Source organism: Zonotrichia albicollis, chromosome 17 (assembly GCF_047830755.1).
Source record: "Zonotrichia albicollis isolate bZonAlb1 chromosome 17, bZonAlb1.hap1, whole genome shotgun sequence".
In the NCBI taxonomy this organism is placed as follows: domain Eukaryota; kingdom Metazoa; phylum Chordata; class Aves; order Passeriformes; family Passerellidae; genus Zonotrichia; species Zonotrichia albicollis.
Genome location: NC_133835.1, coordinates 13,543,347 through 13,571,325, shown reverse-complemented (window position 1 = coordinate 13,571,325; position 27,979 = coordinate 13,543,347). Strand labels below are relative to the sequence as shown.

The following is a 27,979-nucleotide window of genomic DNA, read 5'->3' as shown; positions in this document are numbered from 1 at the left end:
TCAAGGCCACGCCCCCAGCCGCTTGTTGCTAAGCAACAGTTAGCGCCGCTAAGTGATTGTTGCTAGTTAATAGCGTCATTGGCGTGCGCCGGAAATGGATAGGCGTACCCGGAAGTGCGCCAGGAAGGAGAACCCGGAAGCGCCATGGGATGCGATGGCGGCACCATCCCCAAGCGGCACGAGCTGGTCAAGGGACCCCGCAAAGTCGAGAAGGTCCGGGAGGGATATCCGTGAGGGCTGAGGGGCTGCGGGGACGGGGAGGCCCGGCCCGGGGCCCCTGTGTTAGTGTGGCGCTGGTGGCGGCTCAGGGCGGGCCCTGTGTCCTGTGGGGAGGGAATGGAGAATTCCTGAGGAGCTGGGAAGGGGATGGAGAATTCCTGAGGAGTGGGAAGGGAATGGAGAATTCCTGAGGAGCTGGGAAGGGAATGGAGAATCCCTGAGGGGCTGGGAAGGGAATGGAGAATTCCTGAGGAGTGGGAAGGGAATGGAGAATTCCTGAGGAGTGGGAAGGGAATGGAGAATTCCTGAGGAGTGGGAAGGGGATGGAGAATTCCTGAGGAATGGGAAGGGAATGGAGAATTCCTGAGGAGAGGGAAGGGGCTCACCTGGAGCACAGGAGGATCCCCAGGGATCTTTTCCCTCTCTGGAGTTCCCTGCCAGGAGGGGACAGGAACAGGGACAGGGACAGGAGCAGAGGGAACGGCCCCAGGGCAGCTCAGGGTGGGCACAGCAGGAATTTCCCCATGGAAAGGGGTCAGACAATGGAAATGTCCAGGGAGGTGCTGGAGAACTGATCAGGAATTTCACCAAAATCTTTGGCTGAAGTTATTTTATGAATTAACTCTGAGTGCACAAAGCAGGTTTGGTAAGAAACCTGGGGGTTGATGAATGCTTCACGTGTGAACTGATCTTATGCTTAAATAATTTACAATTTTTTAAACTAATGAGTGTTTTTCTCCCTGCAGGTTGACAAAGTTGCTGAGTTGGTGGCCAGGTGGTTCTACTGTGCCCTGAGCCAGGAGAAACTGCGCCGGCCCATCGTGGCCTGTGAGCTGGGCAGGTGGGAATGTGCCAGGGACTCCTCAGGAGTTCAAATAAAAATTATAAATCCTAAATACAACGTTAAATAATGCTGTAAAAAATAAGTAAAATATATTTCAGTAATTTTATATGAAAATATAAAATCAATTAAAATTTTAAGTATAAATTCTAAATGCAAAATTAAATAATATATAATTACTTTAAATATATCGAAATAATTTTTAATGTAGTAATAATGTAATAATTAAATATTAATTATATAATGTAACATTATGTTAATATATATTAATATAATATATTAATAGTATATTATGTTAATATTTAATACATATTATATATATTACGTATTATTATTAATATATAATATATTAATATAATATATTATGTTAATATATTATATATTTCATTATAACTTTATATTAGCATATTAAAATAATTAAATAGAGAATTATAGAATTTATTATATAATTTAAATTAATTGAGTAATAATTTAATTAAGTTTATTAATAATTAAACTTATAGATAGAAAATTATAAATACAAAATTAAATAATATAAATTTAATACAGATATATTAAAACAAATGTTAATGTTGTGTATTAAATATTAATTATATATAGCATTATATTAATATAGTAAAACTACTTAAATATAAAAATATAGAATAAATTAAAGTTATAAATGTAAAATTATATGTACAAAACACTGTGGCAACCCAATATAACCCCGGGGATTTTTCTGTTCCAGGCTGTACAACAAAGATGCCATCATTGAGTATTTGTTGGACAAATCCCCTGATAAAACCCCCATGGAATCTGCATCCCATATCAAAAGCATTAAGGTAAACACCTTGTGTTTAACTTTGTGAGAAGTTAAAACAAAAAGTTAAATCTGTGAGTCATGCTGAAAAATCTCCATTTGCTTGTGCTCCCACTGTGGATTAAAGTGTTCAAACAACAAAACACAATGGCAAAAATGTTAAGGATTGTTATAAGGATGGCTCAGAAATCACAGGGAAAAAAACTCAAGGTTTCACAGAATTCCCAGAATGACCAGGTTGGAAAAGACTTTCCAGATCATTGAGTCCTGCCCAGCCCCAGCACCTCAACTGAACCCTGGCACCCAGTGCCACATCCAGGGTTTGTTAAACACACCCAGGGATGGGGACTCCAGCACCTCCCTGGGCAGCCATTCCAGGACTTTATCACCTTTCTGGAAAAAAACCTTTTTCTAAAATCCAGCCTAAATTTCCCTTGGCTGGCTGTGTCAGTGCTGCTGCAGACAGAGCCCAGCCCAGCTGAGCACAGGCCCCTTTCAGGAGCTCTGCACAGTGCTGGGGGCAGCCCTGAGTCTCCTTTCCTGCAGGCTGAGCACCCCCAGCTCCCTCAGGGCTTCCTCACAGCGTTTGTGCTCCCAGCCCCTCTGTGTCCTTCCCAAACCGAGGGCCCAGGGCTGGCACAGCACTCCAGCAGTGCCAGCCCTGTTTCTGCTGCAGGTTTTGTGTTTTTCCTTTGCAGAACGTGACAGAGCTGCAGCTGGTGGATAACCCAGCCTGGTGTGGGGACAAGGAGAGCATCAAGGGGGACAAGTACGACGACCTGCAGGCTGCACGCTTCATCTGCCCCGTGGTGGGGCTGGAGATGAACGGCAGGCACAGGTCAGGCTCTGCCAGCTGCACCCAGAGCAGGGAAACTGCCTGGGAGTTAACCCAGGGCTGGGGGGGAATGTCTGCCTGGCAAAGGAAACACTTTTGTCTTGGTAAATTGTTGAATTTTGTAAGGTTTAATCTCATATTGCTGCTTTCAATGCTCATTTTGTTTTGTCCTAATGGCTTTGTTTCCTCTTGGCAGATAGTCATTTATTTTTAATGAGGGTTTTTTTGTTTGCATCTAAGTTTTTGTTGATGGATGGGTGTAACCAGAGCATAAAATTCAGGAGTGAGATGTTTTGTCCAGGGTTTGCCCAGTCTGATCATTTTATAAAAACCAAATGAATCTCACATATTTTTCCCTGGCCTTCTTTTCAGTAATGAGTATTTAGCTTTAAAGCTTGAACTTTCAGAGCTCAAGAGGCTTCTGGGTGTTCTTTCATGGTATATTTAAGAGGAAAGATAAAATTAATATTTTCCTGAATGGAGATGTGTAATGAAGGAGAAAGGGCAGTGTTGGCAGAGGAAAATGCCTAAAGGTTGTTTGGGGGCTGAAGCACAGGAGATGGGATGTGACCTCCCTTGGAGTCACACCAAGCAGTTGGAATCATGGATTGATTTGGGTTGGGAGGGACCTTAAAGCTCCTCCAGCGCCACCCCTGCCCTGGCAGGGACACCTCCCACTGTGCCAGGGGGCTCCAAACCCCATCCAGCCTGGCCTTGGGCACTGCCAGGGATCCAGGGGCAGCCACAGCTGCTCTGGGCAAGGATATTCCTGCTCACTATCCCATCCATCCCTGCCCCCTGGCAGTTTGAGGCCATTCCCTGGGTGCTGTCCCTCCATCCTCCTCTCTCCATCTTTCCTGGGGCTCCTCCAGGCCCTGCAGGGCCACACTGAGCTCACCCCAAAGCTTCTCCTCTCCAGGTGAACAATGCCAGCTTTCCCAGCCTTTCCTCACATTCTGTCTCTCCCTGTGTCAGGATCAGACTGCAGATGGATTCTCTGTCCCAGCCCTGCATTTTAAATAAATCTGTATTTTACTGCTCTGGGGCAGGAGATTTCCTCACAGCCTGGTTGGGGCAGAGCAGCAACTTCTGTGTCACCTGAGGGATGAGAAGAGGAGGAGTTCACAGCTAATGGTTGCAAAGAATTTCATCCTCCAGAGAGGGATTAGCCAGGAGATACTCAAGATAAAAAATCAAAATACCTATTGAGGTTTAATGTAGCCAATACTTTTCATTCATTTTTTACATTGTGCAAATTAATAATAAATTAATTACCCACTTAACTATGCTGATAATTTAATTAGGTGCAAGAACTTGTAAAGAAGGTGGGCTGTGACCTGCCAGCACTGCACAGATCTCTCTTAATTCCCCAAAAATTATTATGTGTGTTGTATTTTGCTGGCAGGTTTTGCTTCCTGAGGAACTGTGGCTGTGTGTTCTCTGAGCGTGCTCTCAAGGAAATCAAAGCAGAAGTTTGTCACAAGGTGAGTTTTGCCAGCTGTGGAAGCAGCTGGGCCATGTGTGATTTGTGTGTGTTTATACAATTGCATTTGCTGCTCTAAAAAGGGATTTTTTAATCTCAGTATGCAAACTGAAATGGAACTTGTGAAAGTTCTGTTCCATGATGGCCTTAAGTATATCTTCATGGAGTTTGTAATTAAAAACATATTCTAAATAATTATAAAAATGAGTATTTTTGTTCTCAGAGTTCAGTTGTGCAGTAACTACTTTTTCCCCAATATTTGGTACTAATTTCAGTTCTTAAAAGGGTGATTGGTTTGGTTTGGGAGTTTTGTTTGATTGGTAATTTTTTCTTTCTGAATGCACATGGCTCGTGTTTTCTCAGTATCTGTTCTGTGGTTAAACTGGTTCTATGTTCAGGCTAATTTTTGTATTTTTGAGGACATTGGGCATTGTTTTTTTTATTTTTGGGTGGGGCCAACTTTGTAGAATTCTCAGCAGTTCTATAAATTATTGTAGAAAATACTGACCTAATTTCACATAGCTGATCTCATGGTACAGGTCTTTTTGTAGCTAAGGACAATGGTAAAATGAGCAAATGCCCTTTTTTCCTATCACTACTTTCATTATCAGCAAGATTGGGCAGTTATTTAATTTCTGTGAACACCCTGATATTGTATAAAATATGGAATATATTTATATTAAACCAGACCTGGGAAGGAAACACTTTTGTCTTGGTAAATTGTTGAATTTTGTAAGGTTTAATCTCATATTGCTGTTTTCAATGCTCATTTTGTTTTGTCCTAATGGCTTTGTTTCCTCTTGACAGATATTCATTTATTTTTAATGAGGGTTTTTTTGTTTGCATCTAAATTTTTGTTGATGGATGGGTGTAACCAGAGCATAAAATTCAGGAGTGAGATGTTTTGTCCAGGGTTTGCCCAGTCTGATCATTTTATAAAAACCAAATGAATCTCACCTATTTCTCCCTGGCCTTTTTTTCAGTAATGAGTATTTAGCATGGAGCTGGAAATTCTTCATAACATTCAGAAAGATTCTTCTAGAAATAATTGATAAAGAAGTTCCTATGGATGTAAAATATGTTAGAAGTGTGTGGGGACAGGAATGAGGTTCTGGGATTGGTGCTGGAATCCTGGGGGTCACTTTGAAAATTACATTTAACTTTCCAAAATGTAATCAAAGATTACATTTCAAATGCACTTTCTTGGATCCCTCCAAAGTTTATTTTGGACTTGTTTTCAGAGTCAGGTAAACACAGACTTGAACCAGTGCCCTAAATATTCAGCTCTGTGCCATATCAAACACTTAAGCCCAGGTTTAATTTAGATATGAAGCTTTCTGAAATTTAGATATGAATTTATGCTTTTCTGAATTTATGCCATGGCTGTCAGATGCAGAGCTGGGTGTCCAGCAGTGGTTCCTGGCTCACTTTGGAACTTTCTGCTCCTAGGGCACCAAATTAACAAATATTTGCTGAGGTCTGATTGAGAAACTCCTAACATAATAACCCAGAATTCATGAAAGCTTTCCATGTGTGTTTCAAGGTGATGTGGTCATGTAATCACAATAATGAGCTGAATAATATTTCTTATTACTTGAGAATGGTTTAATGATGATTTTGCTAAAATTTTGTTTCAAATCCAAAATCCTTTAAGCGCAGAAGGTCATGCTGCAAAGACATTCCAAGTCATACCAAAATTGTATTTTCAGAGGCTTTTTTGTGCAGGTTTTTTGCCTGGTTCAGTTTCTGCAAAAGGAGCTCATGATACACAGTGCCTGGCTATTGAACTTTTCATTTTAATTCAATTTGCAAGTGATGCACAACAATTTTTCTATGTAGTGGTGCCAGGGGTGAAAGCTGGAGACTGGATTTGCTGCACTGATGGCAATAAGGAACCTTCTATTCTCATTTTAAAAGACATCATGGAGTGGATAAATGCTGGCAGTGCCCCACAGTGGACTGGAGAGAAATTAATTATGAATATTGCAGTGATTAGTACATGCCAGACACTCATTAGCTTCAGTCATGGTTTGGAGAGAGACTCTCAACAAGCTCAGCATGAACATGTGCCTGGCTTTTATTTTCCTTTTCTTTTTTAGCTTTATTTCCCTCCATAAAAAAAAAACTATCTCCAGCAATATTTAGCCTCAGGATAAGTCCTGGATTATCCATGAAACCCAGCACAGGGCTTTGGGTTGAGTTTGTAAATAAATAGGGACCAGCTGGCCTTTCTTTGGGTTAAAGTTCATTTGCAGAAATGATGTTTCCAATAAACTTGTGTGGGAAAATGAGGAGTAAAGTTCCAGCAACCTGGGAATAAGTTTGGAACAAGGAACTTTCATGTCTTGTTGCTGGGTAATTTGATTTTTTTTGAGAATAGGCTCAATCTGTAGCCAGTTTTCTTGTAAAAACTCGGGGATGTTTTGGGTGGATATTGAAGATTGCATTGAAATTGCTCCTTTTTAAATTTATTTTTAGTTGTTTATTTAATTTTTATTAATAGTTTGAAGTTTTTAATCAATTGAGTTGTCCAGGTGTTACTGCACTTGCTGCAGGATCTTTGCTTCTCTCAGTCAGGGATGGAAAAATATTTGAAAAATGGCTTTTTACTCAGCTTTCCTGTAATGCCTGGCCTCACATTTTCCCTGTCTCCTTGCCCTAAACTCCTGCAGAGACTCAGAACAGACTTGGAGTTAAAGATAAACATGTGCTGCAGGATCCTTCTGTCATTAGGAGAAGGGCAGCAGTGATGTTGCCATGCTACAAAATGAAATTAAGGATGTGCTGGCCATGGGAAACAAAAACAACCCCTCACCCCCCAGTGGCAGGGGCTGATTGTCACTTCTGTACAACCTCTGAAATTTCAGCATCAACTTCAGTATTCAAAACATTTCACGAGACATTCAGTGGCCAAGACTGAATTTGTTATTTCCCCATATTTTATATTTGTTCAGTCACTGCTTCCATTTTATTATTTTCATGCTTTGCCTGTGAACATGAGGAATATTAATTTTCCAGCTAAACAAGGCGCTTAATGAACGATGAACTTCCCCCCCTTGAATTCAGGCATTGTTTGGGAATGAACCCATTGCTATGGGAATAAATAAACCCATTTATGTGCAGGATTGTGCTTTACCCTGGATGCACAGAGAAGCTGTGGCTGTGAATATCCACATTTCCTGGTGAATATCCACATTTCCTGCTGTTTGCTGCCAGGAGGGGCTGTGAGGGGCTGGCTCACACATCCAGCTGCATTTGAGGGGGCTGTGCTCACACATCCCTGCATGTCCAAGGGGCTGGCTCACACATCCAGCTGCATGTCCAAAGGGCTGTGCTCACACATCCAGCTGCATGTTGAGGGGCTGTGCTCACACATCCAGCTGCATTTCAAAAGGGCTGGCTCACATCCAGCTGCATGTCCAAGGGGCTGTGCTCACACATCCAGCTGCATGTCCAAGGGGCTGTGCTCACACATCCAGCTGCATGTCGAGGGGCTGGCTCACACATCCAGCTGCATGTTGAGGGGCTGGCTCACACATCCAGCTGCATGTTGAGGGGGCTGGCTCACACATCCAGCTGCATGTCCAAGGGGCTGGCTCACACATCCAGCTGCATGTTGAGGGGCTGTGCTCACACACCCAGCTGCATGTCCAAGGAGCTGTGCTCACACATCCAGCTGCATGTGGAAGGGCTGGCTCACACATCCAGCTGCATGTCCAAGGAGCTGGCTCACACATCCAGCTGCATGTCCAAGGGGCTGTGCTCACACACCCAGCTGCATGTCCAAGGGGCTGTGCTCACACATCCAGCTGCATGTTGAGGGGCTGTGCTCACACACCCAGCTGCATGTCCAAGGGGCTGTGCTCACACACCCAGCTGCATGTCCAAGGGGCTGTGCTCACACCTCACACATCCAGCTCCATGTTGAAGGGGCTGGCTCACACATCCAGCTGCATGTTGAGGGGCTGGCTCACATCCAGCTGCATGTTGAAGGGGCTGGCTCACACATCCAGCTGCATGTTGAGGGGGCTGGCTCACACATCCAGCTGCATGTTGAGGGGGCTGGCTCACACACCCAGCTGCATGTCCAAGGGGCTGGCTCACACATCCAGCTGCATGTTGAGGGTCTGTGCTCACACATCCAGCTGCATGTCCAAGGGGCTGTGCTCACACATCCAGCTCCATGTTGAAGGAGCTGGCTCACACATCCAGCTGCATGTTGAGGGGGCTGTGCTCACACATCCAGCTGCATGTCGAAGGGGCTGGCTCACACATCCAGCTCCATGTTGAAGGAGCTGGCTCACACATCCAGCTGCATGTCCAAGGGGCTGGCTCACATCCAGCTGCATGTCCAAGGGGCTGGTTCACATCCAGCTGCATGTTGAGGGGCTGTGCTCACACATCCAGCTGCATGTCCAAGGGGCTGGCTCACATCCAGCTGCATGTGGAAGGGGCTGGTTCACATCCAGCTGCATGTCCAAGGGGCTGGTTCACATCCAGCTGCATGTTGAAGGGCTGGCTCACACATCCAGCTGCATGTCCAAGGGGCTGTGCTCACACATCCAGCTGCATGTTGAGGGGCTGTGCTCACACATCCAGCTGCATGTTGAAGGGGTGGCTCACACATCCAGCTGCATGTCGAAGGGGCTGTGCTCCTGCAGGCGCCAGTGCTGCTCGATGGGCACCCGGGCCTGGCGCAGCGCCCTCAGCCGCAGCCGCCGCTCCAGGCACTCCAGGGCCAGCGGGTCCCTGCCGGCCTCAAACTTGTTGGCAAACAGGTGGGGGGACTCAATAATCCACTGCAGGTCCCCCAGGCCATAAATGCAGATGTCTCTGACGTAATAACCTGCAGAGATAAATCACAGAGGTGTGGCAGCAGCGGGAAGATGAACGGAAGCGTTTTTTAAAAGTTTTTCACCTTTGGGTAATGCCACAATTTATAAAGACATTTAGAATATTTGTGTTTTACATAAATAGATGTTTGTTACCTCCAGCTGCTTCCCTGCCATGCTGCTCTGCTCAGTAAAATCTTGTGGGTGGGCATCAGATGTTCTGAGCTCCTACTGGGATTCCCTGCTCAATCACACCCGGGCACAGCTTGCACACTTGGGGATTTTAATTATTTCTGCACGCTTTCCATGTGGCCAGCACTATTCTGTCTTATTGTTGTTCAGATTGAAGGGATTCAAGCCAATATTTATAAAAGTTCCTGACAAACATCCTTGTCAGGTAAAGCCCCTCCACCGAGAAGTGATCAGACAAATTAGTGCATTGATAATTAGGGGCTGAAAGACGGGTTGTCAGTGGATGGATACTGTGCTCATCTCAAAATATATAAAATATGTAACTAATATATTAATATAACATATATATCAAAATCTCTTCAGTTGGATATAGTGCAGTAATTTATGGGGTGCCTTGTGTTATTTAACACTTCCAAAATAAATTATAAATGAACATTGAGGCACATTTAACAGCTGCTTTAAATAATATGTAATCAATTAATGCTCACCAGTGAATGAAATTTAAGTTCATGATCAAAATTGACTTTACCTTTGCAGCCTTTGTGTGAGAGCCCTTCTTGATCTTTCCATTTAATGGCTCTCAGGTCTCCGTCCCAGCCTGCATTGGGTGTAGCCCCTGGAGCATCTTTCAAAACAAAAGGCTCTGATAAGATTCTTTTCTACTTATTACAGGGAAAATTTTCACTGCTGGACATTTCTTAACTGCAGTCACATTAAGTATTTACTTGCAGATATTTATGTCTATCATTCTCAGTATTATCACTTTTTAAAATTTCTTGAGAGCAAAAGCTTTCATGCAGCAAAAAACTTGTTAACCAGAATTTTTCCAACTCCTGGTCTGCACTGACATAGCCATTTCCTGCAATCAAGCTTTGTTTCTCAGCCACCAGAGATGACTTTTCAAAGGGGCAGCAGCAAAGCTGAAGGAATTATTTTATTTCTGCATTTCAGAGCTGTTCAGCTCCGAGCTCACAGCCTCTCCCTGCCCTGCTGGGTTTATTTGCAGCAGAAATACCCAACTCTTACCAGGTAATCGATTGAGGGTGACCCAGTAATGCTCATCGGGGCTGTAGGTGTCCCTGGACCACTCCAGCAGAGCTTTAGCCCGGCCATCACTGAGGGTGAAGTGCACAAAGGCCCTGCTGAGGATGTAATAGGCACTGCCAAAATAGATGGTGAGGTTGTGTGGGGGCTGAGCCTTCCTGACCTTGGCTGGGTACACGTAGGGCACCCCCGAGTGCACAAACTCCCTGTAGCTGACCTCTGTCCTGTGCTTCACGTGCAGGGGCTGCACTATCCCAGGGGTGATGTTCTTCCCGTTCCACTTGGTTCTGATATATTCTATGATTTCTTTATTTGTTTTCAGGGGGTAATCTTGGCCACACAGATTAATAACATAATTCCACTGAACTTTGGAGTTAACGAGGTCTCTCATGCAATTAATGTCAGCTTGTAATCTTGAAAACCCAGCGTAAACGACGTGTTCTCTTTTGGAGGAAATAAAAATATTTTCAAAGCAGTTAACGATGTTCTGTACAGCAGTTTTATAACCTCTGGGTGACTTTTCATCAATGTGGATGCAGTAAATATTCTGAGGCATATAAATAGCTCTTAGCAGCCTCACAAACATTTCCAGCTCCTTGTGAATTGTAATAATGTATGCCAAGGAGAAATTTCCTTCTTCCTCTGACAGTGGGCTGGTGATAAAATGCAGAGTCTTCAGCACTGTGGAGCAGCTGCAGGAAGTCTGAATGCAGCTGAGGGCTTTGGGCTGGTAGGCCTTCTGACAAAAGTTTCCAATTTTAGAGGCTGCAGGTTTCCCCACAAAAAGAGCAGAGCAAAGTTCATCGGGGTAAAAACCACACTCTGCTCTTTTGACCTGGAATTTTTGCTCATCTGACTCATCATAAAGTGGAACCATTAGGTAAATGAAGGTGTAGATGGACATGCAGGCAGCAACACACACTAAAAATCTGGATTTCTTTGCATGAAGTGGGTTCATCTTTTACTCCCAGCTCCTGTCTTTTTATCATAGTCCAATTAAACATTCAGATCATCTGAAAGAAAAAGTGAGATAGAGGGGAAAAAACTGTTTATTTTTTTAATAGATGCCACATCAGTGCTGCATTTATAAACGTTGGGATTGCTACCAGGAGGAACTGTGTGTGCCCACTCAGCACTCAGCCCTGGGAATGCAGAGCCACAAGGCAGGAATTTTGTTTTTCCAGGACAAAATGATCTCAAAATGGTACAAAAGGACCCAAAATGGCTTTGAATTCTTCACTGCTTGACCAAGGTCTGAGCCCCTCAGGTGGGAGCTCCCTGTGCTCAGCAGCTGCTGCTGAGATTTCCTCAAGGCCTGGGAAACTTGAAGTTCTGCCAGAGGATCAGAATTCAGTAAATTAAATCAACAGAAAATTTATTAAATAAACAGAAGGAAGAGGCTAAAACGTAATCCATGAAATACACTGGGTTTTATCCTTATAAAGGCAGCTAATGTTTCTGACTCTGAGATTTTTATTTTTTCTTTCCTCTGACATCTTTGAGCTTTGGAAAACCGAACAAGGGGACAACACTCATTTCTTATTTTTGGTATTTGTGCATACCCTGAGATAAGGACACAATGCCAGTACTGGCATTCTGAGATAACCAATTTACAGCAGTATTAGCACAGGAGATTTTCCAATGTGGTTTTTTCCTTACCTTTGCCTTGTTGAACAGTCAGAAGAATGAGAGTGTAGCAGTCCTAAATCCCACAGCAATTACATGAAGTCTTTATCCTTGAAACTCAAAATTCTAGAGAAAAATACCAAGGAGAAGGTCCATCAACTCCCATTGAGCTCAACAGTTAATTTTTTTAAAAGATCTTAATTTTATTTTAAAGGTAATTAATTTTCTCTTTCATTCCATTCTTTTTTTAAACAAAATTTGCATTGAAATACTTTACATGTTGCAGCTGTCAAAATCATGAAGTATTTGGCTTTACACAGGAACAGAGAAAACCAGAGTTTTATAAAGGTAGTTTCTTTTTATAAAGATAGTTTCTTTTTATAAAGATAGTTTCTTTTTATAAAGATACCCCTGAATTTTTATTACCCTGCGAGTAATAGCTTCTGGGGCTTTGCAGGCTGTTAAGTGCTTACCATGGATTTTTTCCTACTGGACTGTGTCACATCTAGAAACTGTATTTTTATGGCTGCTGTGGTTAGAAGGCTCGAGGTTTTCATGAGAAAGAAGTGGAAAATACTTTTGTTTAATAAAAAAAAAACAGTATCTCCCTTAAAAGCTTGCAAATAAAGAGGGCATTGTAGTTAAAGCAGCAACAAGACATGAAATTCAAAAAGCATCAAGAAACCAAACCGAACCCAGGGAAGGGACCCTCCTTATTCCCACATTTTTAAGATGTTGTTAGGCTGTTGGGAAAGAATGTATTTATCTTTTGCTCCTTACTGGTATGCCCTGGATTTCATGCTGGAATGGTGCCTCCTTCCCAGTGCCATTGCAGAGAGCAGAGCTGCCTGTTAAATGCAGGGCTCCTGCATTTCCTGGGATGTTCTTTAGGCAGCTCCAAGCCAAAGCAGGAGGCAGCAGCTCCCAGGAGGGGATTTCAGCCTTGCAGCTCCTCAGGGATCCATTTCCTGGGTAAACAACCTTGATGGGAGCCTTCCATCCACCCCAGCAAAAAACGCTGCAGAAAATCAGGCCTGGGGCAGCCTCTGGGTGCTGGGCAGAAAGCAGGAGAGCAGGGATGCCACTGCAAGGGGAAAAAGCAGCATTTCTGCATTAAAATCCTTTAATTTCATTTTCACAGAATCCTCTCTGTGCCAGAGCCCACAGGGGTTTCTTGAGGACCATGATGTTCATACCCAGGGGCTGGATTTGGGGAAAACACTGATTTCTGTGGAGCCCTAATTACCCTCATTACACAATATTAGTTAAACTTATGAAGAAGAAGGTAAAGAAGAATATGAAGAAGGACCACCTTCTGCTCTAAAACTTCTATTTTGCCTTATATATATTACTATATTTTAAAGTTTTAGTTTATATTACTAAATTTTAAAGTTTTCTACTTTGTGATATTACACACTTCTATTCAAACGACACACTTAGAAATCTTAGTTCTGTTATTTAATTTTGGAAGCTTTCTCACAGCTTCAGGTTAAATGTAGTGTTGTCTTAGGGGCCAGTATCTGGTAGTACAGAAAGTTTAAAATTCTCAGCAGCTAGGGTTCTAACAGAGCTGAACTTGGACAAACTCTTTATTCTGAGGGAAAAATTGGCAGGAGGAACATTGAGATTCCTCTGAAGTAGCAAATGTCATGAGATCTCTGGGGTGTCACAGGGAAGGTTCATTCTGAATATAAGAATTACACTAAAAACAGCAGACAACTGTAAAAATATTTAGGATTTTATACTTGATTAAATGTAAAACATCTTAACACCAAGATTGTGTGTTCATCACTGTACAGATCATTTACTTGGGGGTTGAACTCAATGATCCTCGTGGGTCCCTTCCAACTTGGAATATTCTCTGAACCTGTCCAGAATGAAGGTGCTTGGCAGGTTTTTTCCCTTAAATACATTTTGGACAGGTTGCAAAGTGTAATTCCAGAGAGTCAAGCTGTGAGCTGCTTGTCTCATACCCCTGAATTTTTATTACCCTGCAAGTAATAGCTTCTGGGGCTTTGCAGGCTGTTAAGTGCTTACCATGGATTTTTTCCTACCGGAGTGTTTGACATCTAGAAACTGTATTTTTATGGCAGCATAAAAGTACACAAACAGCCCATAATCAGGTAAGAGGCAGCAATTCCTCTGCAGTGTTAACATGTTTATTATGGGGAACTGCAAGAACATTTGACATCTTTCAGCCTCGGGAGGATATTATGGAATGAAAGCTTTTTGGTACCAGACTCAGAGCTGGAATTGCAGCTGTCAGTGCCACTGGATATGAAATTTGTTGTTAAGCAGCATTCTCTCAGCCAAATTTTTATCCCAAATTTCCTGCTGCCCTTGTGGAGCAAGAGATCCTGTTGGGAATGTCCACTGTCCATAGTGACCCTGCTGGGACTGTCCTGCCCTTGAGTCTCATTATGTAAGAGTGCCATGACAGGGATTTTCTGTTAGCAGAATGCCTCTGAAACTCAGCATTTCTTACCTTGTGCACAGGTTTTCTAAATCTAGAGTTGTATGAATTTTTAAAACTCCTGCAAGTAGTGTGTGACATTCTTGGAATAACAGAAAAAACAGCAGAGATTTCCCAAGCACTTTTGTGGATGCTTTTAAGGACATGGCTTTACAGAAAATTGCTGTAAGCCTACATACTCCATCTCAATTAACAAAGTAAACTCTAGAGGAAAGGGGAATTATGATGATGACTGGAAAAGGCTGTGAAATGGAGACCCCATTAGCACACACTGTGCCTTTTGTGGTAACAACTCCTTTTGCTTTTTGCTGTTTCTCCTGCCATCGCACTTAGAACTGCATCACTGCACCTTGAAACATTCTGGTTTCTCTGTGCTCTTTGCTTTTGCCTAATATTAAAGTTTAGATCAAGTTTGCTTCGGATGACCTTGTAATTTAGTGAGACAAATGACTTGGGAATGCTTCATCTACTAATGAAATGCTGAAAAAGCATTAAATACTGCATTAAATACTTATTTCAACTTTTTTACAGCTGATTTTTTTTTGTTTGAAAGGTATTTACGCAGCCATTAATGTAGACATTTTATAAACAAGAGAAGACTAATTCAATCCTTTTAAAAATGTTAAAATCATTTCTTTTAAACGCTTTTTCCATTGCTTTGTTTTTTGTTTAAAAGGGGGTCAGAACATGGAGTCTGCTTCTGGACTTTGAGATGCATTGAGTAAAAACATTTCTCCAGCAAACCCAGTTATTTAAATCATTATTTAAAAACACTGCGTAATTTGCACATACAGCCAATTGATGAAGTTTTAGTGTTTGTCTTTGCTATTTTTCCTCTTTTCCTGTTACGTTTTTTTCCCCTTGTGCATTTGACCTCACAGTAATTTAAAACAAAAACAATGCAAGCTACTTAAACCCTTAAGTTCTAGAGCGGTAAAAATAATAAGTTGCATAAATACTGTGATTTTTAGAATACAATTAGCACTAATGACCTCCATCCTTCGTACAGAAGGAAAGGAAGTGCAAAGCTTGGCGCAGCGTTTTCTCAGTAAAATAACCACTTTACATAAGGAAAAAGCAAGAAGCAAGTGATGCAGCCTTACCTGGTCCAGGAGACGGCAGCATAATAATAATTATAATAATAAAAAAGATGATTTTGGGGCTCACTGTCCTTCAGCAGGGCTGGCGGTGCCGTTAACCATTAACCATTAACGGAGAGCTCCATCCCGCAGTGCTGTCCGGGAACGCCGCTGCCTTCCCGGCACAAGAGCCGGAACCGGGCTGGGAATGTTATCCAGGAGCTGGGAATATTGCACAGGGCTGGGAATATTGCACAGGGCTGGGAATATTGCACAGGGCTGGGAATATCACTGAAGAGCAGGAACAGCGCTGTGTGTGCCCCCTTGTCCCACCTGAGCCCCCCGAGTGCGGCTGCAGCACCGCGATTTGCCTCCGCCTCCTCCTCCTCTTCCTCCTCCTCCTCCCCCTGGCCTTAACTGTTCGCCTGCCGAAACTTTCCGGTTCTGCTGAAAAGAGAATAAATCTCCTTGAAAAGGATGTCTCATGAAAAGAGAAATATCTCCTGGAAGCACAGACCTCACTTGGGAGAAGCGGCTTAGCGGGAGATAGAAAGAATTGAAGTGTAAGTCAGCGAAAGAATTCAATGTGAGTGCCTCTTATAAATGTAACAGCCTGTGCAAAACGGAGATCAAGCCCTGAGATAAGAAAAAAAGGGTTTGATTGGAACTGCTGGCCCTTCTGCAGAACAGCGTCTGGCCCTGGTGGGTGAGGAGATAAGGAGGAGGTTTAGGTGTGACTGCTGTGTCTGAGCGCTTCTGTCAGCACAGGAGCAGCCCTGCTGGGCCAGGAACATGAAAAGAGCTGATACAAAAAGCTAGATAAGCAAACAAACAAGGGCAGACCCCGAATTGTAAAACCACAACTCGAAATGCACCGGGAGTTGGTAACCCTGTGTGTTCTCTGGTGCAATGCTCTGCTGTGGAGCAGATTCCTCTGAACCTTCCCACACACACTGTTTGCTGTTACAGCCTTTTAAAAGTTCTTTAATAAGCGGAAAGTTGAGCTTAAATGTGCTGAGATTGGGAGGAAATGTCCTGAAAAAATAGCATGTTGGTCAGAAATAAACAGAAAACCTCAAAGTAAGTTAAGGCACAGCTGCAGGTATGACAGGTACAAAATTATCACTGATTTTAAGAGAAACTCTGTAAATTGAGGCTTTTTCTTGAACTGGTTTGGAAGCAAATGCTGCAGCTCCCGAGTGGAAGTTCACATTCTGTGAATGACTAGGTGGGAAATTTCCACTGCTCCAACTTGTCCTTTGCTCCCTGACCCATTGCATGTCTGGCTTAGGTGACATTTTAAAAAAAAAAAAAAAAAACATGTTCAGCAAATCTTACACTCCTGAACTTTTAATAGCTAAACCTCTGGAAAATTCTCTCTCTTAAAACAAGTTTTAGTTAAATGTGGCAAGCAAGAATAATTTTTAATCCATCAGCTTGTGTGGCTGGGAGATGAACAGTGAGATGATCAATCCTTCTCCTAAATGTCCCTGTTTGAAGAGGGACACTCAGGTTGTGGCCATCCATGTCCCATGTCCTGGTGGGAATTTTGCATTTCCTGGTAATGGTTATGTTCAGGAGAAATGCAGGAATTCACTGTTAAAATGTGGGAAAGAGCCTTTAGGTTCCTCTGAAGACACCAGGCAGTAACACTGGTGTAAATATTTAGATATGAAAACATATCTGCCTGTTGTTTATTTGTGTTACATTAAGACTGGAGTAGTCATGCACAGAACTACATTTTAGATGCTATAAAACAATAAATGAGTCAATGTATTTACAGCAAGAAATAATGTACAACTCTTGTCTTAGGCAGCTGAAACTGTAAAACTCTAGAATTCAGGAAGGAGTCTTAAATTAAGAGTTCATTACTATTTTAAAAATCTTGTATTTTATACTTTAAGAAAGATAAAAACTGTGTCATTTAGGAATGTCCTCTATTCAAGGTGCTAAGAACTACAGCAGGTACCTTCATATATATTTAAAGGCCCAAGATAAACAAAGTACAGCAGAGGAGACCCTGTGATATCACAAAAGAAACATCTGCCCCAAGACCTTAATTAATTGATCTGAAGGAAGAAACATCTGAATTTGCAGAACTGAAACTTCTTTCTGCTTTTTATCTCATTAAGATGTTTGGAAGGGTATGGTCTCTGACATAATCCAATGTTGTCATGGCAAAATTTTTTTTTTTTCAGGGAATGGAAAGAACACTGTCCTCATTTCCTTGTTTCTTGTAAATACTTTTCAGTTTTGAACAATTCAGCCTGTGTTTTCCAGAAGGGAACCTGAATTTGTTTGCTCTTTTAAAAATGCAACATTTAATGGAATTAGTCTGCTGACGAAATGTGTTTGAAAAATGCTGTGTTAGGAAACCACCCTAGAAAAGAAATTGTGGGGCTTCTATAAAGGAATTTGTGGAGCTTCTTTAGAGCCAGGTCAGCTGCCAGCTTCTGTCACAGAATGAAGACTGAAATTCTTGATTTTGACTTGCAATTTCTTCAATTCTTGATTTGACTTTCAATTTTGACAATCAATTTCTTGATTTTGGACTGAAATTGTTGGTTTTTTTTTCTTCTCACTCCCAAGTGTGAGATCAGCCCAGGCTGGGATTTCTCCATGAGTAGAAATGGAGAAATATGAGCTACTCCCCCATTTCCTGGGTGAGACTTTTGCTCTTCCTGCCTGCTGTGCCTCTCTCTAACCCTGGCTCTCCTCTCAGTCTCAGGTTCATTTTTGAAGCTGTGCTCAGCACTTGAGCAAAGTCCTGCCCATATGTCCTTTCATTTGTTTAATTCCTCCTGCAAATACAGCAGTAACCTTTCTAAACCTTCACTTAGAAAAAGAAGAGTAATGGCAGAGATAGGATTATAAATTAATCTTGCAGATTAATAGAAAGCATTTAACAAAATAACAAAAAAAACAAAACCCAAAACCGACCAACCAAGCAAAAAGCAAAAACCCAAAAACAAACAAACAACCCCAAAAAAAAAATCCGAAACAAAAACAAATAAACAAAAAAGCAAATTGAGATCTTAGACAAGAAAACATCATGGTCAATGGGCTGGTACATCAAATTATTGCAAATGTGCTCAGGAAAACATTTGTGCCTTCAACCATGAAACGTGTGGAGGTACACAGAGCACATTACAGCCATTATCCAGATTAATTTATGAAAGTAGTTGGAAACTTGGGAGTGTTTGATAAATCAGATAAAGGTATGGTCTCTGTGATACAATCCAGTGAGGCAGCAAGGCAAGGGTAATGAATTATTCTGCTTTTATGACTCCTTTTTATTCCCACAGTAAAATTAACACAAACAACCAAACAAACCCAAATAAAAAAACCCTTCATGTTTTTCTGTCTACCAGTTGAAGAGAAAAATTTTCTGTCTGTTCCACATGTGGAGGAATAACACCTTTGTTCCCATCAGTTTTTATTTCTTATCTAAGGTGAAAGACAAATTCAAGAGCAGAATGGCATCCAGGTCTTAATCAGATGCATTCATAACTAAAAATCAGAGAGTACTTTTGGGTTTTAGCTGTGGGATTCAGTAAATTGAGTCCATTCTAATTAGGAATACTTTCAAGTACGTTTGTGCCAGTAAAACAAGGAAACCATGAAAAGAAAATACAAAAATAAAATATTTAGTTCAGAGTGTTGTTGAGAGGAGACAGAAAAAGAAATATACAATTTTGTCCTTTCTTTTCTTTCATGAAGTGTGGTGTTCCCTTTCAAGAGGAAGATGTGATTGTCCTTAATGGTAATAAAGAGGATGTGGAAATTCTGAAGAAAAGGATGGAGGAAAGAAGACTTAAAAGTAAATTGGAAAAGGTGAGATTTTTATACATTATTTATTATCTGATTCAATTTGTATCTTTTTATATAATTTTATTTATTATACAATTATAATTTATTATAAAATGGAAAGAATTCTTGTCTGCAACGAATCTGCTCTTAGATTTGCTGGTCTTTATAAAGATGGAGGAATTTACAAACCTTTGGTGCTGGCTCAGCTCAGGGTGCTCAGACTTAGCTGGATCTCAGGAACATAAACCATAAATCATAAATCATAAATCTGGTGCTTTCAGCCTCTGAGACTTGAGATGGAGGTTTCATCCCTCGATTTTGCCATGCAAATATTTCCCTGGTTTGTTTTCAAACAAATGCTTGTTTGCTGGCTGGGGAGCATATGATTCCTCCTCCTCACAGGGGCTTTATTCATCTGTGCCAGTGCAGCATCTTGGGCCTGGGCAATACATCAAAAGGATGCTTTTCCATAAAAATCCTGCTGCTCTGCTTCCTGTTTTTCACAGTCTCTGCATCTCATGTCTGATGACTTCTAATAAAAGTGATAATCTCATGGTGTCTGTTCAGAGGGTTTTTTTCTTTTTTTTCCCTCAGTACTTGGTAGTTAAAGGTTGGGGGTAAAAAATCAATTTATAGTTTGCTGCTAGACTCTTGCAGATCTCAGCAGATGAGTGAGTGGTTGGTTGCATTGGTTTTCTTTAGAAACAGGGCCCTAAAAAGCACCTGTAGCTTTGGAGCAAATGATATTGAATAATCTGGGAGGTGATGCTGCCCACAATTGCTGCCCAGCAAAGTGCCTGAGTGTGCAGGGCAGCTGTGGCTTTAGGGTGACAGCACAGAGGGACACCGTGCCCTGCTCCTGGGGCTCTGTGTGCCCTGGGGGAGGATGCAAATGGGATTTGTTTGGTAGGTGGGGAATTACAGGATAGGATTTGCAAATCTCTCAGCCTCAGGTGGTGAGCTTGGTGCCCCAGCTGGTCCCTGCAGCTGGAATGGAACCAGCTCTGCTGTCCCTGCACTTCTGAGGCCTGGGAGCCCCAGTACCAGTGGCAGCACAATTCTCACTGTCCTGGTGCTGTTATCCCTTCCCTTCCCTTCCCTTCCCTTCCCTTCCCTTCCCTTCCCTTCCCTTCCCTTCCCTTCCCTTCCCTTCCCTTCCCTTCCCTTCCCTTCCCTTCCCTTCCCTTCCCTTCCCTTCCCTTCCCTTCCCTTCCCTTCCCTTCCCTTCCCTTCCCTTCCCTTCCCTTCCCTTCCCTTCCCTTCCCTTCCCTTCCCTTCCCTTCCCTTCCCTTCCCTCCCCTCCCCTCCCCTCCCCTCCCCTCCCCTCCCCTCCCCTCCCCTCCCCTCCCCTCCCCTCCCCTCCCCTTCCCCTCTATTTAATGAGAATAACACACTCCCCCTTTCAAAGTATGCAACCCAAAATATTAAATCCAGACAAATCCAACTTTGTCCTGCATAGTTTTCTTTAATGTAACTGCAGGGTTCTCAAGATAATTATTTTTTCCATGTAGAAATAATACAAAAAATGTGGAAGTAAGAGTTCTACTGGGTAAGAAATAAAAATGTTCTCAATTCAATTGTGTGTCTATCAAATATGAATTGGGAGTTTTTCTCCTTTCAGTCTGCACAGATTTCTGCTTGTGTTGTTTCAGAAATCAAAGAAAGGCAAGACAGCAGCAGCAGCTTCTCAGCAAGAGCCCTCTGCAGGTGATATTCTCAAATTCTGTCTCACCTTCTGAGTCCTGAAGCTGTCAGGATTTCATTTTTCTGTTTTTTAAAATTTATTTATTTATTCAAATTCTCCAGGTCCTTCAAAAGCTAAGAGTGGAAAGGATTGTGTCAGTTCCAGCTCTGGGGAAAGCAGGCAGATAATCTTCACCAAAAGTTCAGGTTGGTGGTTAATCCTGATGTGAAAATGGGGCCAGATTTGCTTGTTTATGTCATTCTAATATTGTTTTAAGTTGGGAACTTGACTTAATGAAATTGGAGATTCTTATTTACACACTCTTGGGTTTGCTGTGTCTGTTTGCCTGGCTGTGATGTAGTGGGGGAGAATTTGCAATTTCCTGATGTACAGTTGATCAAAAACTATGCTATGGCATTTTATTTGAATGAATTTTGTTTAAAACCCCTGATTATTTAACTTTTAATCCTCTGTTTTACCTGCTGATTTGCTGTGGGACCTTGAGAACACTGGAATAGAACTTTGGGATGAACTGATGAACCTACAGCAGCCTTAAATCCAAAGAGTGGTCCCTTCTCTTTATTTAATATTTATTTATTCTGCTGTTTAATGTCCCCAGACTGATATTTTCAAACAGAATAGGTACATCTTTAAAGTCTGAGGTTTCTGTGGGAAGAATTAAACCCTGTACCTTAAAAAATCAGAATAATTGGAAGAATCTGAGAATGATGATCTGCAGATAAACTGGGAGAAGCTGAAATTCCATCAGCAATGCCTGACCTGCCCTCTACTGTCTGCTTTTATACAGGAGAGACTTGTAAAAATATTTCATCCCAGCTGATGAGAATTGCTCCTGGCTGTTGAGCAACCTCGTAATTCTATGAATATTAATGAATTTTTTTATTTTCTGAGGGTGTAAAAGTAAAAAGTGCTTTTGGAAACTGTTTCTGTTGGGGTTGCACACCTAATTCTGTGAGGATTTGGGGTTGCACACACAATTTCTGGGTTGCTCACTCAATTCTGTGAGGATTTAGGGTTGCACATCCAATTCTGTGAGGATTTGGGATTAATTCTGTGAGGATTCGGACTGCACACCCAATTCTGTGAGGATGTGAGGTGACACACCAAATTCTGTGAGGATTTGGGGTTCCACATCCAATTCTGTGAGGATTTGGGATTAATTCTGTGAGGATTTGGGATTAATTCTGTGAGGATTTGAGGTGGCACACCAAATTCTGTGAGGACTTGGGGTTGCACATCCAATTCTGTGAGGATTTGGGATTAATTCTGTGAGGATTCGGACTGCACACCCAATTCCATGAGGATTTGAGGTGGCACACCAAATTCTGTGAGGATTTGGAGTTCCACATCCAATTCTATGAGGATTTGGGATTAATTCTGTGAGGATTTAGGGTTGCACACCAAATTCTGTGAGGATTTGGGGTTGCACATCCAATTCTGTGAGGATTTGGGATTAATTCTGTGAGGATTTGAGGTGGCACACCAAATTCTGTGAGGACTTGGGGTTCCACATCCAATTCTGTGAGGATTTGGGATTAATTCTGTGAGGATTTGAGGTGGCACACCAAATTCTGTGAGGATTTGGGGTTCCACATCCAATTCTGTGAGGATTTGGGATTAATTCTGTGAGGATTCGGACTGCACACCCAATTCCAGGAGGATTTGAGGTGGCACACCAAATTCTGTGAGGATTTGGGGTTCCACATCCAATTCTGTGAGGATTTGGGATTAATTCTGTGAGGATTTGAGGTGGCACACCAAATTCTGTGAGGATTTGGGGTTGCACACCCAATTCTGTGAGGATTTGGGATTAATTCTGTGAGGATTTAGGGTTGCACACCCAATTCTTGGGAATCCCTGTGCCTGAGTTTGACTCAGGATGTTGAATTTCTGCATTCATTTCTCTTCGCCACAGACTTGGCTTTTTCAAACACCATCCTGCAACTTGGGAGATGAAATAGTAAAAAAAAAAAAGGATTTTTATGTAGCAGGAGATAAAATACACTGAGAGAAATGGTCTGAGGAAAGAGGATGGGCATTTCCCCACTGCAGACATCACATGATGCAGAGCATTGTTGTTGGTCACAACTTTGCAGAGAATGAAGGGAGCAGAGGGGTTCCCTGGGGAAAGGTGTGGCTCAAACTCAGTTTTGGGCATTTGGGAGCTGATTTCCAAACAGCACTGCAGGCTGTGGGGGCCAGAGACCAGAGCTCATCAGGCATTTTTCACTTGGAGGAATTAATGTTATCAGTTCTGAATTGCAGTGCAAGAGATGTGCAGAATTCCTCTCTCAAATTTCTAAATCTATTTTGAGTGTGAATTCTAAAAGCTGTTGCATCCAGTTATGGGAGATATTTATGAGAGAGCTGAAAAATGCGTATATTTAAATTTTCAAACACTGTTTTTCATCTTTATTGAACCACCTTTGTCCATGGTAAGCTGTCATGCTTCTTTGTGTTCCTTTTTCCCCTCAGAGAATGGAAACCCAGCAGTCCCAGGAAAAGTCAATAAAGCTTCCAGCAGCACCAAGAGATCCATTGCAGACAGCGAGGACAAGTCTGAGGCTTACAAATCTATTTTTACAACTCACAGCTCAGCGAAACGTTCCAAGGAGGAGTGTTCCAACTGGGTTACTCACACAGCTTACTATTTCTGAGACAATGAGGAGCACCCTGCCTCCTTCCCTCCTTCCCTCCTTCCCCATGGCTCCCTCTGTGCAGAACTTTTGTGCTGCAATTCCTCTTTGTGAGCTGGTTATGAACCTGGTCATAGCTGGAGAACCTGTGTCAGCTGCAGCTCCTGGGGAATGTGAAGCAGACCAGCAGAATCCATGCTGCAGCAGCAGATTTCATTCTGAAATGTTGGAATTTTTGCACAAAAATTCTCCTTTTCTCCTCCCAGTTGGGTGTTCTACTCAGTCACAGTGCAGATTTCATTCTGAAATGTTGGAATTTTTGCACAAAAATTCTCCTTTTCTTCTCCCAGTTGGGTGTTCTACTCAGTCACAGTGCAGATTTCATTCTGAAATGTTGGAATTTTTGCACAAAAATTCTCCTTTTCTCCTCCCAGTTGGGTATTATACTCAGTCACAGTGTCCTCAGAGGAGAAGTTCCTGCTCTCCTCCTCTTGTTCATTTGTGCCACAAAATAATTGTGTAATTACAGCTTTCAGTGTATTACTACAGAATTCAAGCCCTCAGTAACTTTCTGACAGCAAAAATAGAAATAATGTCATTAATGTCGTTCTTTTTTTTTTTTTTTTTTTGTCAAGCCAACTGGGCCCTCAGCAGAACTCTATATTTCTAAAAGCTTCTGCAAATTTTTTCAAATAATTTATCTTTTGACAGAGTAGATGAGAGCACAGTCATGAAAATGTTTGTGCAACATCCCTGGCCATGTTGCTGTAGCCTGTTTCTAGCAGCAGAATATTCCCTTGTTCATCTCTGAATCCCAAAATACCCACATGGAATGACCAGAGGGGAGGCTGCAACTTCTTCACTTTCCTCTCTCCCTCTTTTAAAATTGAAATCTGCTTTCCTAATCCTGGCACAAGCTAACCAGAATAGAAATGCAGGAAGTAGGAGGCTTTAAAAACCACTGCATGATGTTACCTTGTTACCTTTGTGTGTGAAAATGATTAATTATCCTTGTAATAGAATTTTAAAAGTGTCCCCATGTATATTTGGCAGTAGTTACCTGGAGATTCAAATGCTCTGTTGATATTTGCATAGGTGGTCTCCATGATTCAAACAGCTTGAATGAAACTGCTGGGATTTTATTATTATTTTGATAGGTATAATTAAAAATTGGTTTGCTGCAGAATTTCTATGGTGGTAATAAGAATTTTTTTGTTTCCCAGGGATGTGAGCACATCAAACAGTTTGAGGTTTGCTGGAGCTTCCAGGAAGCACTCAGGCACATTTTGTATGCATGGCTGGGGATCAGCTTTGTTCTTGTTCTGTATTCTTTTCATTATGATCCTTTGTTATTTGTTGCTTACAGATAATGAAATTTCTGCACTAAAGGTGTCCCATAGTAGGGTTTTTATTTGCAGTTTAATTCTGTTTGACAGCACATGTTAAAACCATATTTGTATTTTATAGGACTGCACTTTTCTTCTACTTCCAGCAGTTATAAATCCTAAAGGGAATTATTTAATGCTTTTGATTTAGTTAATACTTTGCTAAAAATACACAGAGAAACATAATATTCAGTTTATTTGTCTTTATTAGTGATAAATCAGGCAAGCTCTTGGTCCCAGGTTTTCCTGCCCTTTGGGCCATAATAGAAACTCTTTTTCTTCTGATTTTCTCATTTATTAGAACAAATTCCTGCCTGATTCTTCCTGTTCCCCTGGGTCCATCAGCTCTGTCTCTCTGCCAGGTTGTGTCCAGTATTTCCCCATCCCCACCTTAAAACATTTATGGAGGTGTTTGCAGTGGGGGCTTTGCAGAGCTCCAGCTGGGAAGGAATGTGATGTATTGTTGGCATGTGGAATATGAAATCTGGCTGGAATATGAAATATTTCTGGCCTGTGATGCAGTTTTTGCCACAGCTGGTGGCAGACAGGAGCCCAGTGCTGTTGGCAGCCCGGGATGGGCACTGCAACGTTGACTTGGCAATTTTTAATGGATTCAAGGGAATAGTTTGCTGCAGGATGTTTGCTTTGTTGTGGTTTGCTCTTTGTTGGAGAGGGCAATTTAATTTTCTTTTAATGTAGGTGAATTTGAATGCTGGTGAAAGTTGAGAACTGCAGAAGCCTCAGAATGTGAAATCTGTTTTGTGAGATCCACATGAGTTTCTGGCAGCGCTGCATCCATGGGGCAGTTCTGGGGAATTCATGGGGCAGTTTTGCTTCCATGCTGCTCAAGCCTTGGCCTCTCTTCTGAAAACCTTAAAAAAAAATCCAGTTAGTGCCAGTTGTGTAACTGGGGGCTGTTTTGGTGTGGAATTTGGGGATTGGATTGAAATGCAGCAAATTCCTTCTCACTCTGGTCCTTTCCACATTGCTGCCTGTGAATCCCAAAACCCAAGGGAGTTCCCTCACCCAGCCCATCCTCAGTGGCCAGAGCTGCAGCTTCATTTGTTCTCCAGCTGCCACACCATGAGATCATCACATGCCACTCAAATTGGCCAGAAAAGCTGAAAATTCCCTTCAAAACATGATGCCTGTTAGATTAAAATATTTCTTACTAATGTCCTATTCTTAGCTGAACTGCACAAACAGAGTTGTCTGTGAGTGTGCTGCCTTGTGTGAGCCCAGACCCCAGTGCACTTGGGAGATTCTGCCTCAGATTCAGACCCTGCCAAATTATTTCTTGGTTTCATTTAAAAATAAAAAGGCTGTTTAGACATTACAATCCACAGAGGGGCTGAAATCAGCGTGTCCTAAGCTGAATACAAATCACAGACAAAAAGGGTTTTGTTGGGAGGGTCACAAATGGAACTGATTACTGCTAGACAGTGTGGATTTCCTTCTGGAGGATGGAGCTGATAGAATTCCTTCCTGACAGCTAGAAATTATAATTGAGTTGGGGTTTTTTTCTTAAAACCAAGCTTCAAAATGAGTAAGAGGGATGGAATCCAAATCCCTCTGCAGCTCTGCCTGTAAACCAGGGTTTTAATGTGAATATCCATCCAAGAGCCCAGATCCTGGGGAGGAGCTGCTGCCCACGTCAGAGCTGTGGCTTTGTCAAGCACTGAACTCCTTGTGGATCCAAGGATCTCTTACAGGTCAGTGACAGAATTCAATTTACAGACTGACCACAGATCTCATTTGGGAAAGAACCGGTTTCATTGTGGCTTTGAGTAAAATGAAATTCTCTTTTGAAAATGTTTCCCTGCCAGCTCTTTGTGACACATCCAGCAGAGCCCAGCCTTTGTGTGGGATCTCTGAGAGGTTTTCCCAAAAGTCAGGGGCTCACTGCTGGAGAAACCCCTTCCCCTTGTGTTCAGCTCTGATGGTTTTTCCATCCAGTTTTCCCCTTGTTTCCTCTCATTTTCCTCTCTGTTTCTGCTGCCCTCAGAAATGCCCTCAGTGATGGAGAAAGGCAGGGAACAGGGAATGATGAGGGTGATGAGGCTCTGGTTTTTCAGCCCCTTTTGCTCTCCTGGGGCTGATCTGCATTTGTCCTGCAGCCAAGACTGGGTAAATTTTCTCCTTGTTCCAGGTCATGTCCTGAATGTGCCAGCAGCTGGAGTCAGGGCAGATTTGGAGTTTGTCACTCCTCCATCAGCAGGAATTTCCCCATGGGAAGGATGCTCAGCCTTGGAGCTGCCCAGGGAGGTTTGGGGTGCCCATCCCTGCAGGTGGCACTGAGTGCTCTGGGCTGGGGACAGGGTGGGGACCAGGCACAGCTGGCACTGGATGGTCCTGGAGCTTTTCCAACCATCATAATTCCAGAATTCTCTGCAAGGCTGACCTGACTCTAAATTCTATGTTGTTAGCCTAAAATAGAAACAATTTGACAGTCTAAGTTTTCCTAGCAGTCATGAATATCACATTTTTGTGCTATGAGTTTCCTCTTTTTTTTTTTTTTTTAATTAAGAGCAATTTCTTTTAATTAAAACTAATTCCAAGGAATGCCTTGGTCTCAGTGATAAGTGAGGTTTGCCCTGTGCTGGCCGGGATGGGTGCAGCTTTCTGCAACTTGCCTACAAAGCTAAAGAAATGCAAAGCAGCTTCTTGCTCAATTCTGCTGACTTTAGCAACTGGGGAGGACAAATTAAAAAAAGAAAAAGGAGAATATCTAGTCTCAACCTGGGCATTTAATGGGTCCCAAAATGTGCTGAACTCTTTAGACTAAATGGGCTCTTTAGTGTGGTGTCAAATAAGTTAAAAAGCGAGGGAGCTTTACAAAGCTGCCTTCATTGTTTAAACTTGTTTCAGCTCATGTTAAGGCTAATGTACATTTATTCAGACTGACAAAGTGCTGAATTTACACAACAGGGATAGTAATAATTAGGTCAGATACTTTTCAAATGGCAGCAGGGGGGTGGGAATACTTGACTCTTTCATGCTTATGAATGGCAATGATTATT

The 27,979-nt window shown here is 42.2% G+C and overlaps 2 protein-coding genes across 2 annotated transcripts; one reads left to right on the top strand and one right to left on the bottom strand.

Annotated features, from left to right (window-relative positions):
* Nucleotides 1-57: 57 nt before the first annotated feature.
* Nucleotides 58-24,760, top strand: RTF2 (replication termination factor 2). Its single transcript, XM_074553407.1, has 9 exons — nucleotides 58-213; nucleotides 966-1,060; nucleotides 1,788-1,881; nucleotides 2,558-2,697; nucleotides 4,100-4,178; nucleotides 19,144-19,257; nucleotides 20,886-20,940; nucleotides 21,040-21,123; nucleotides 23,414-24,760. The coding sequence occupies exons 1-9, from the start codon at nucleotides 145-147 to the stop codon at nucleotides 23,593-23,595; spliced, it is 912 nt and encodes a 303-aa protein (XP_074409508.1). The 5' UTR covers nucleotides 58-144; the 3' UTR covers nucleotides 23,596-24,760.
* Nucleotides 8,773-15,771, bottom strand: GCNT2 (glucosaminyl (N-acetyl) transferase 2 (I blood group)). Its single transcript, XM_005489042.4, has 6 exons — nucleotides 15,448-15,771; nucleotides 12,652-12,955; nucleotides 11,905-11,997; nucleotides 10,228-11,258; nucleotides 9,731-9,826; nucleotides 8,773-9,023 (listed from the first exon to the last, which is right to left on the bottom strand). Exons 4-6 carry the CDS (start codon nucleotides 11,201-11,203, stop codon nucleotides 8,797-8,799), a joined length of 1,299 nt encoding a protein of 432 aa, XP_005489099.2. The 5' UTR covers nucleotides 11,204-11,258; nucleotides 11,905-11,997; nucleotides 12,652-12,955; nucleotides 15,448-15,771; the 3' UTR covers nucleotides 8,773-8,796.
* Nucleotides 24,761-27,979: the final 3,219 nt, after the last annotated feature.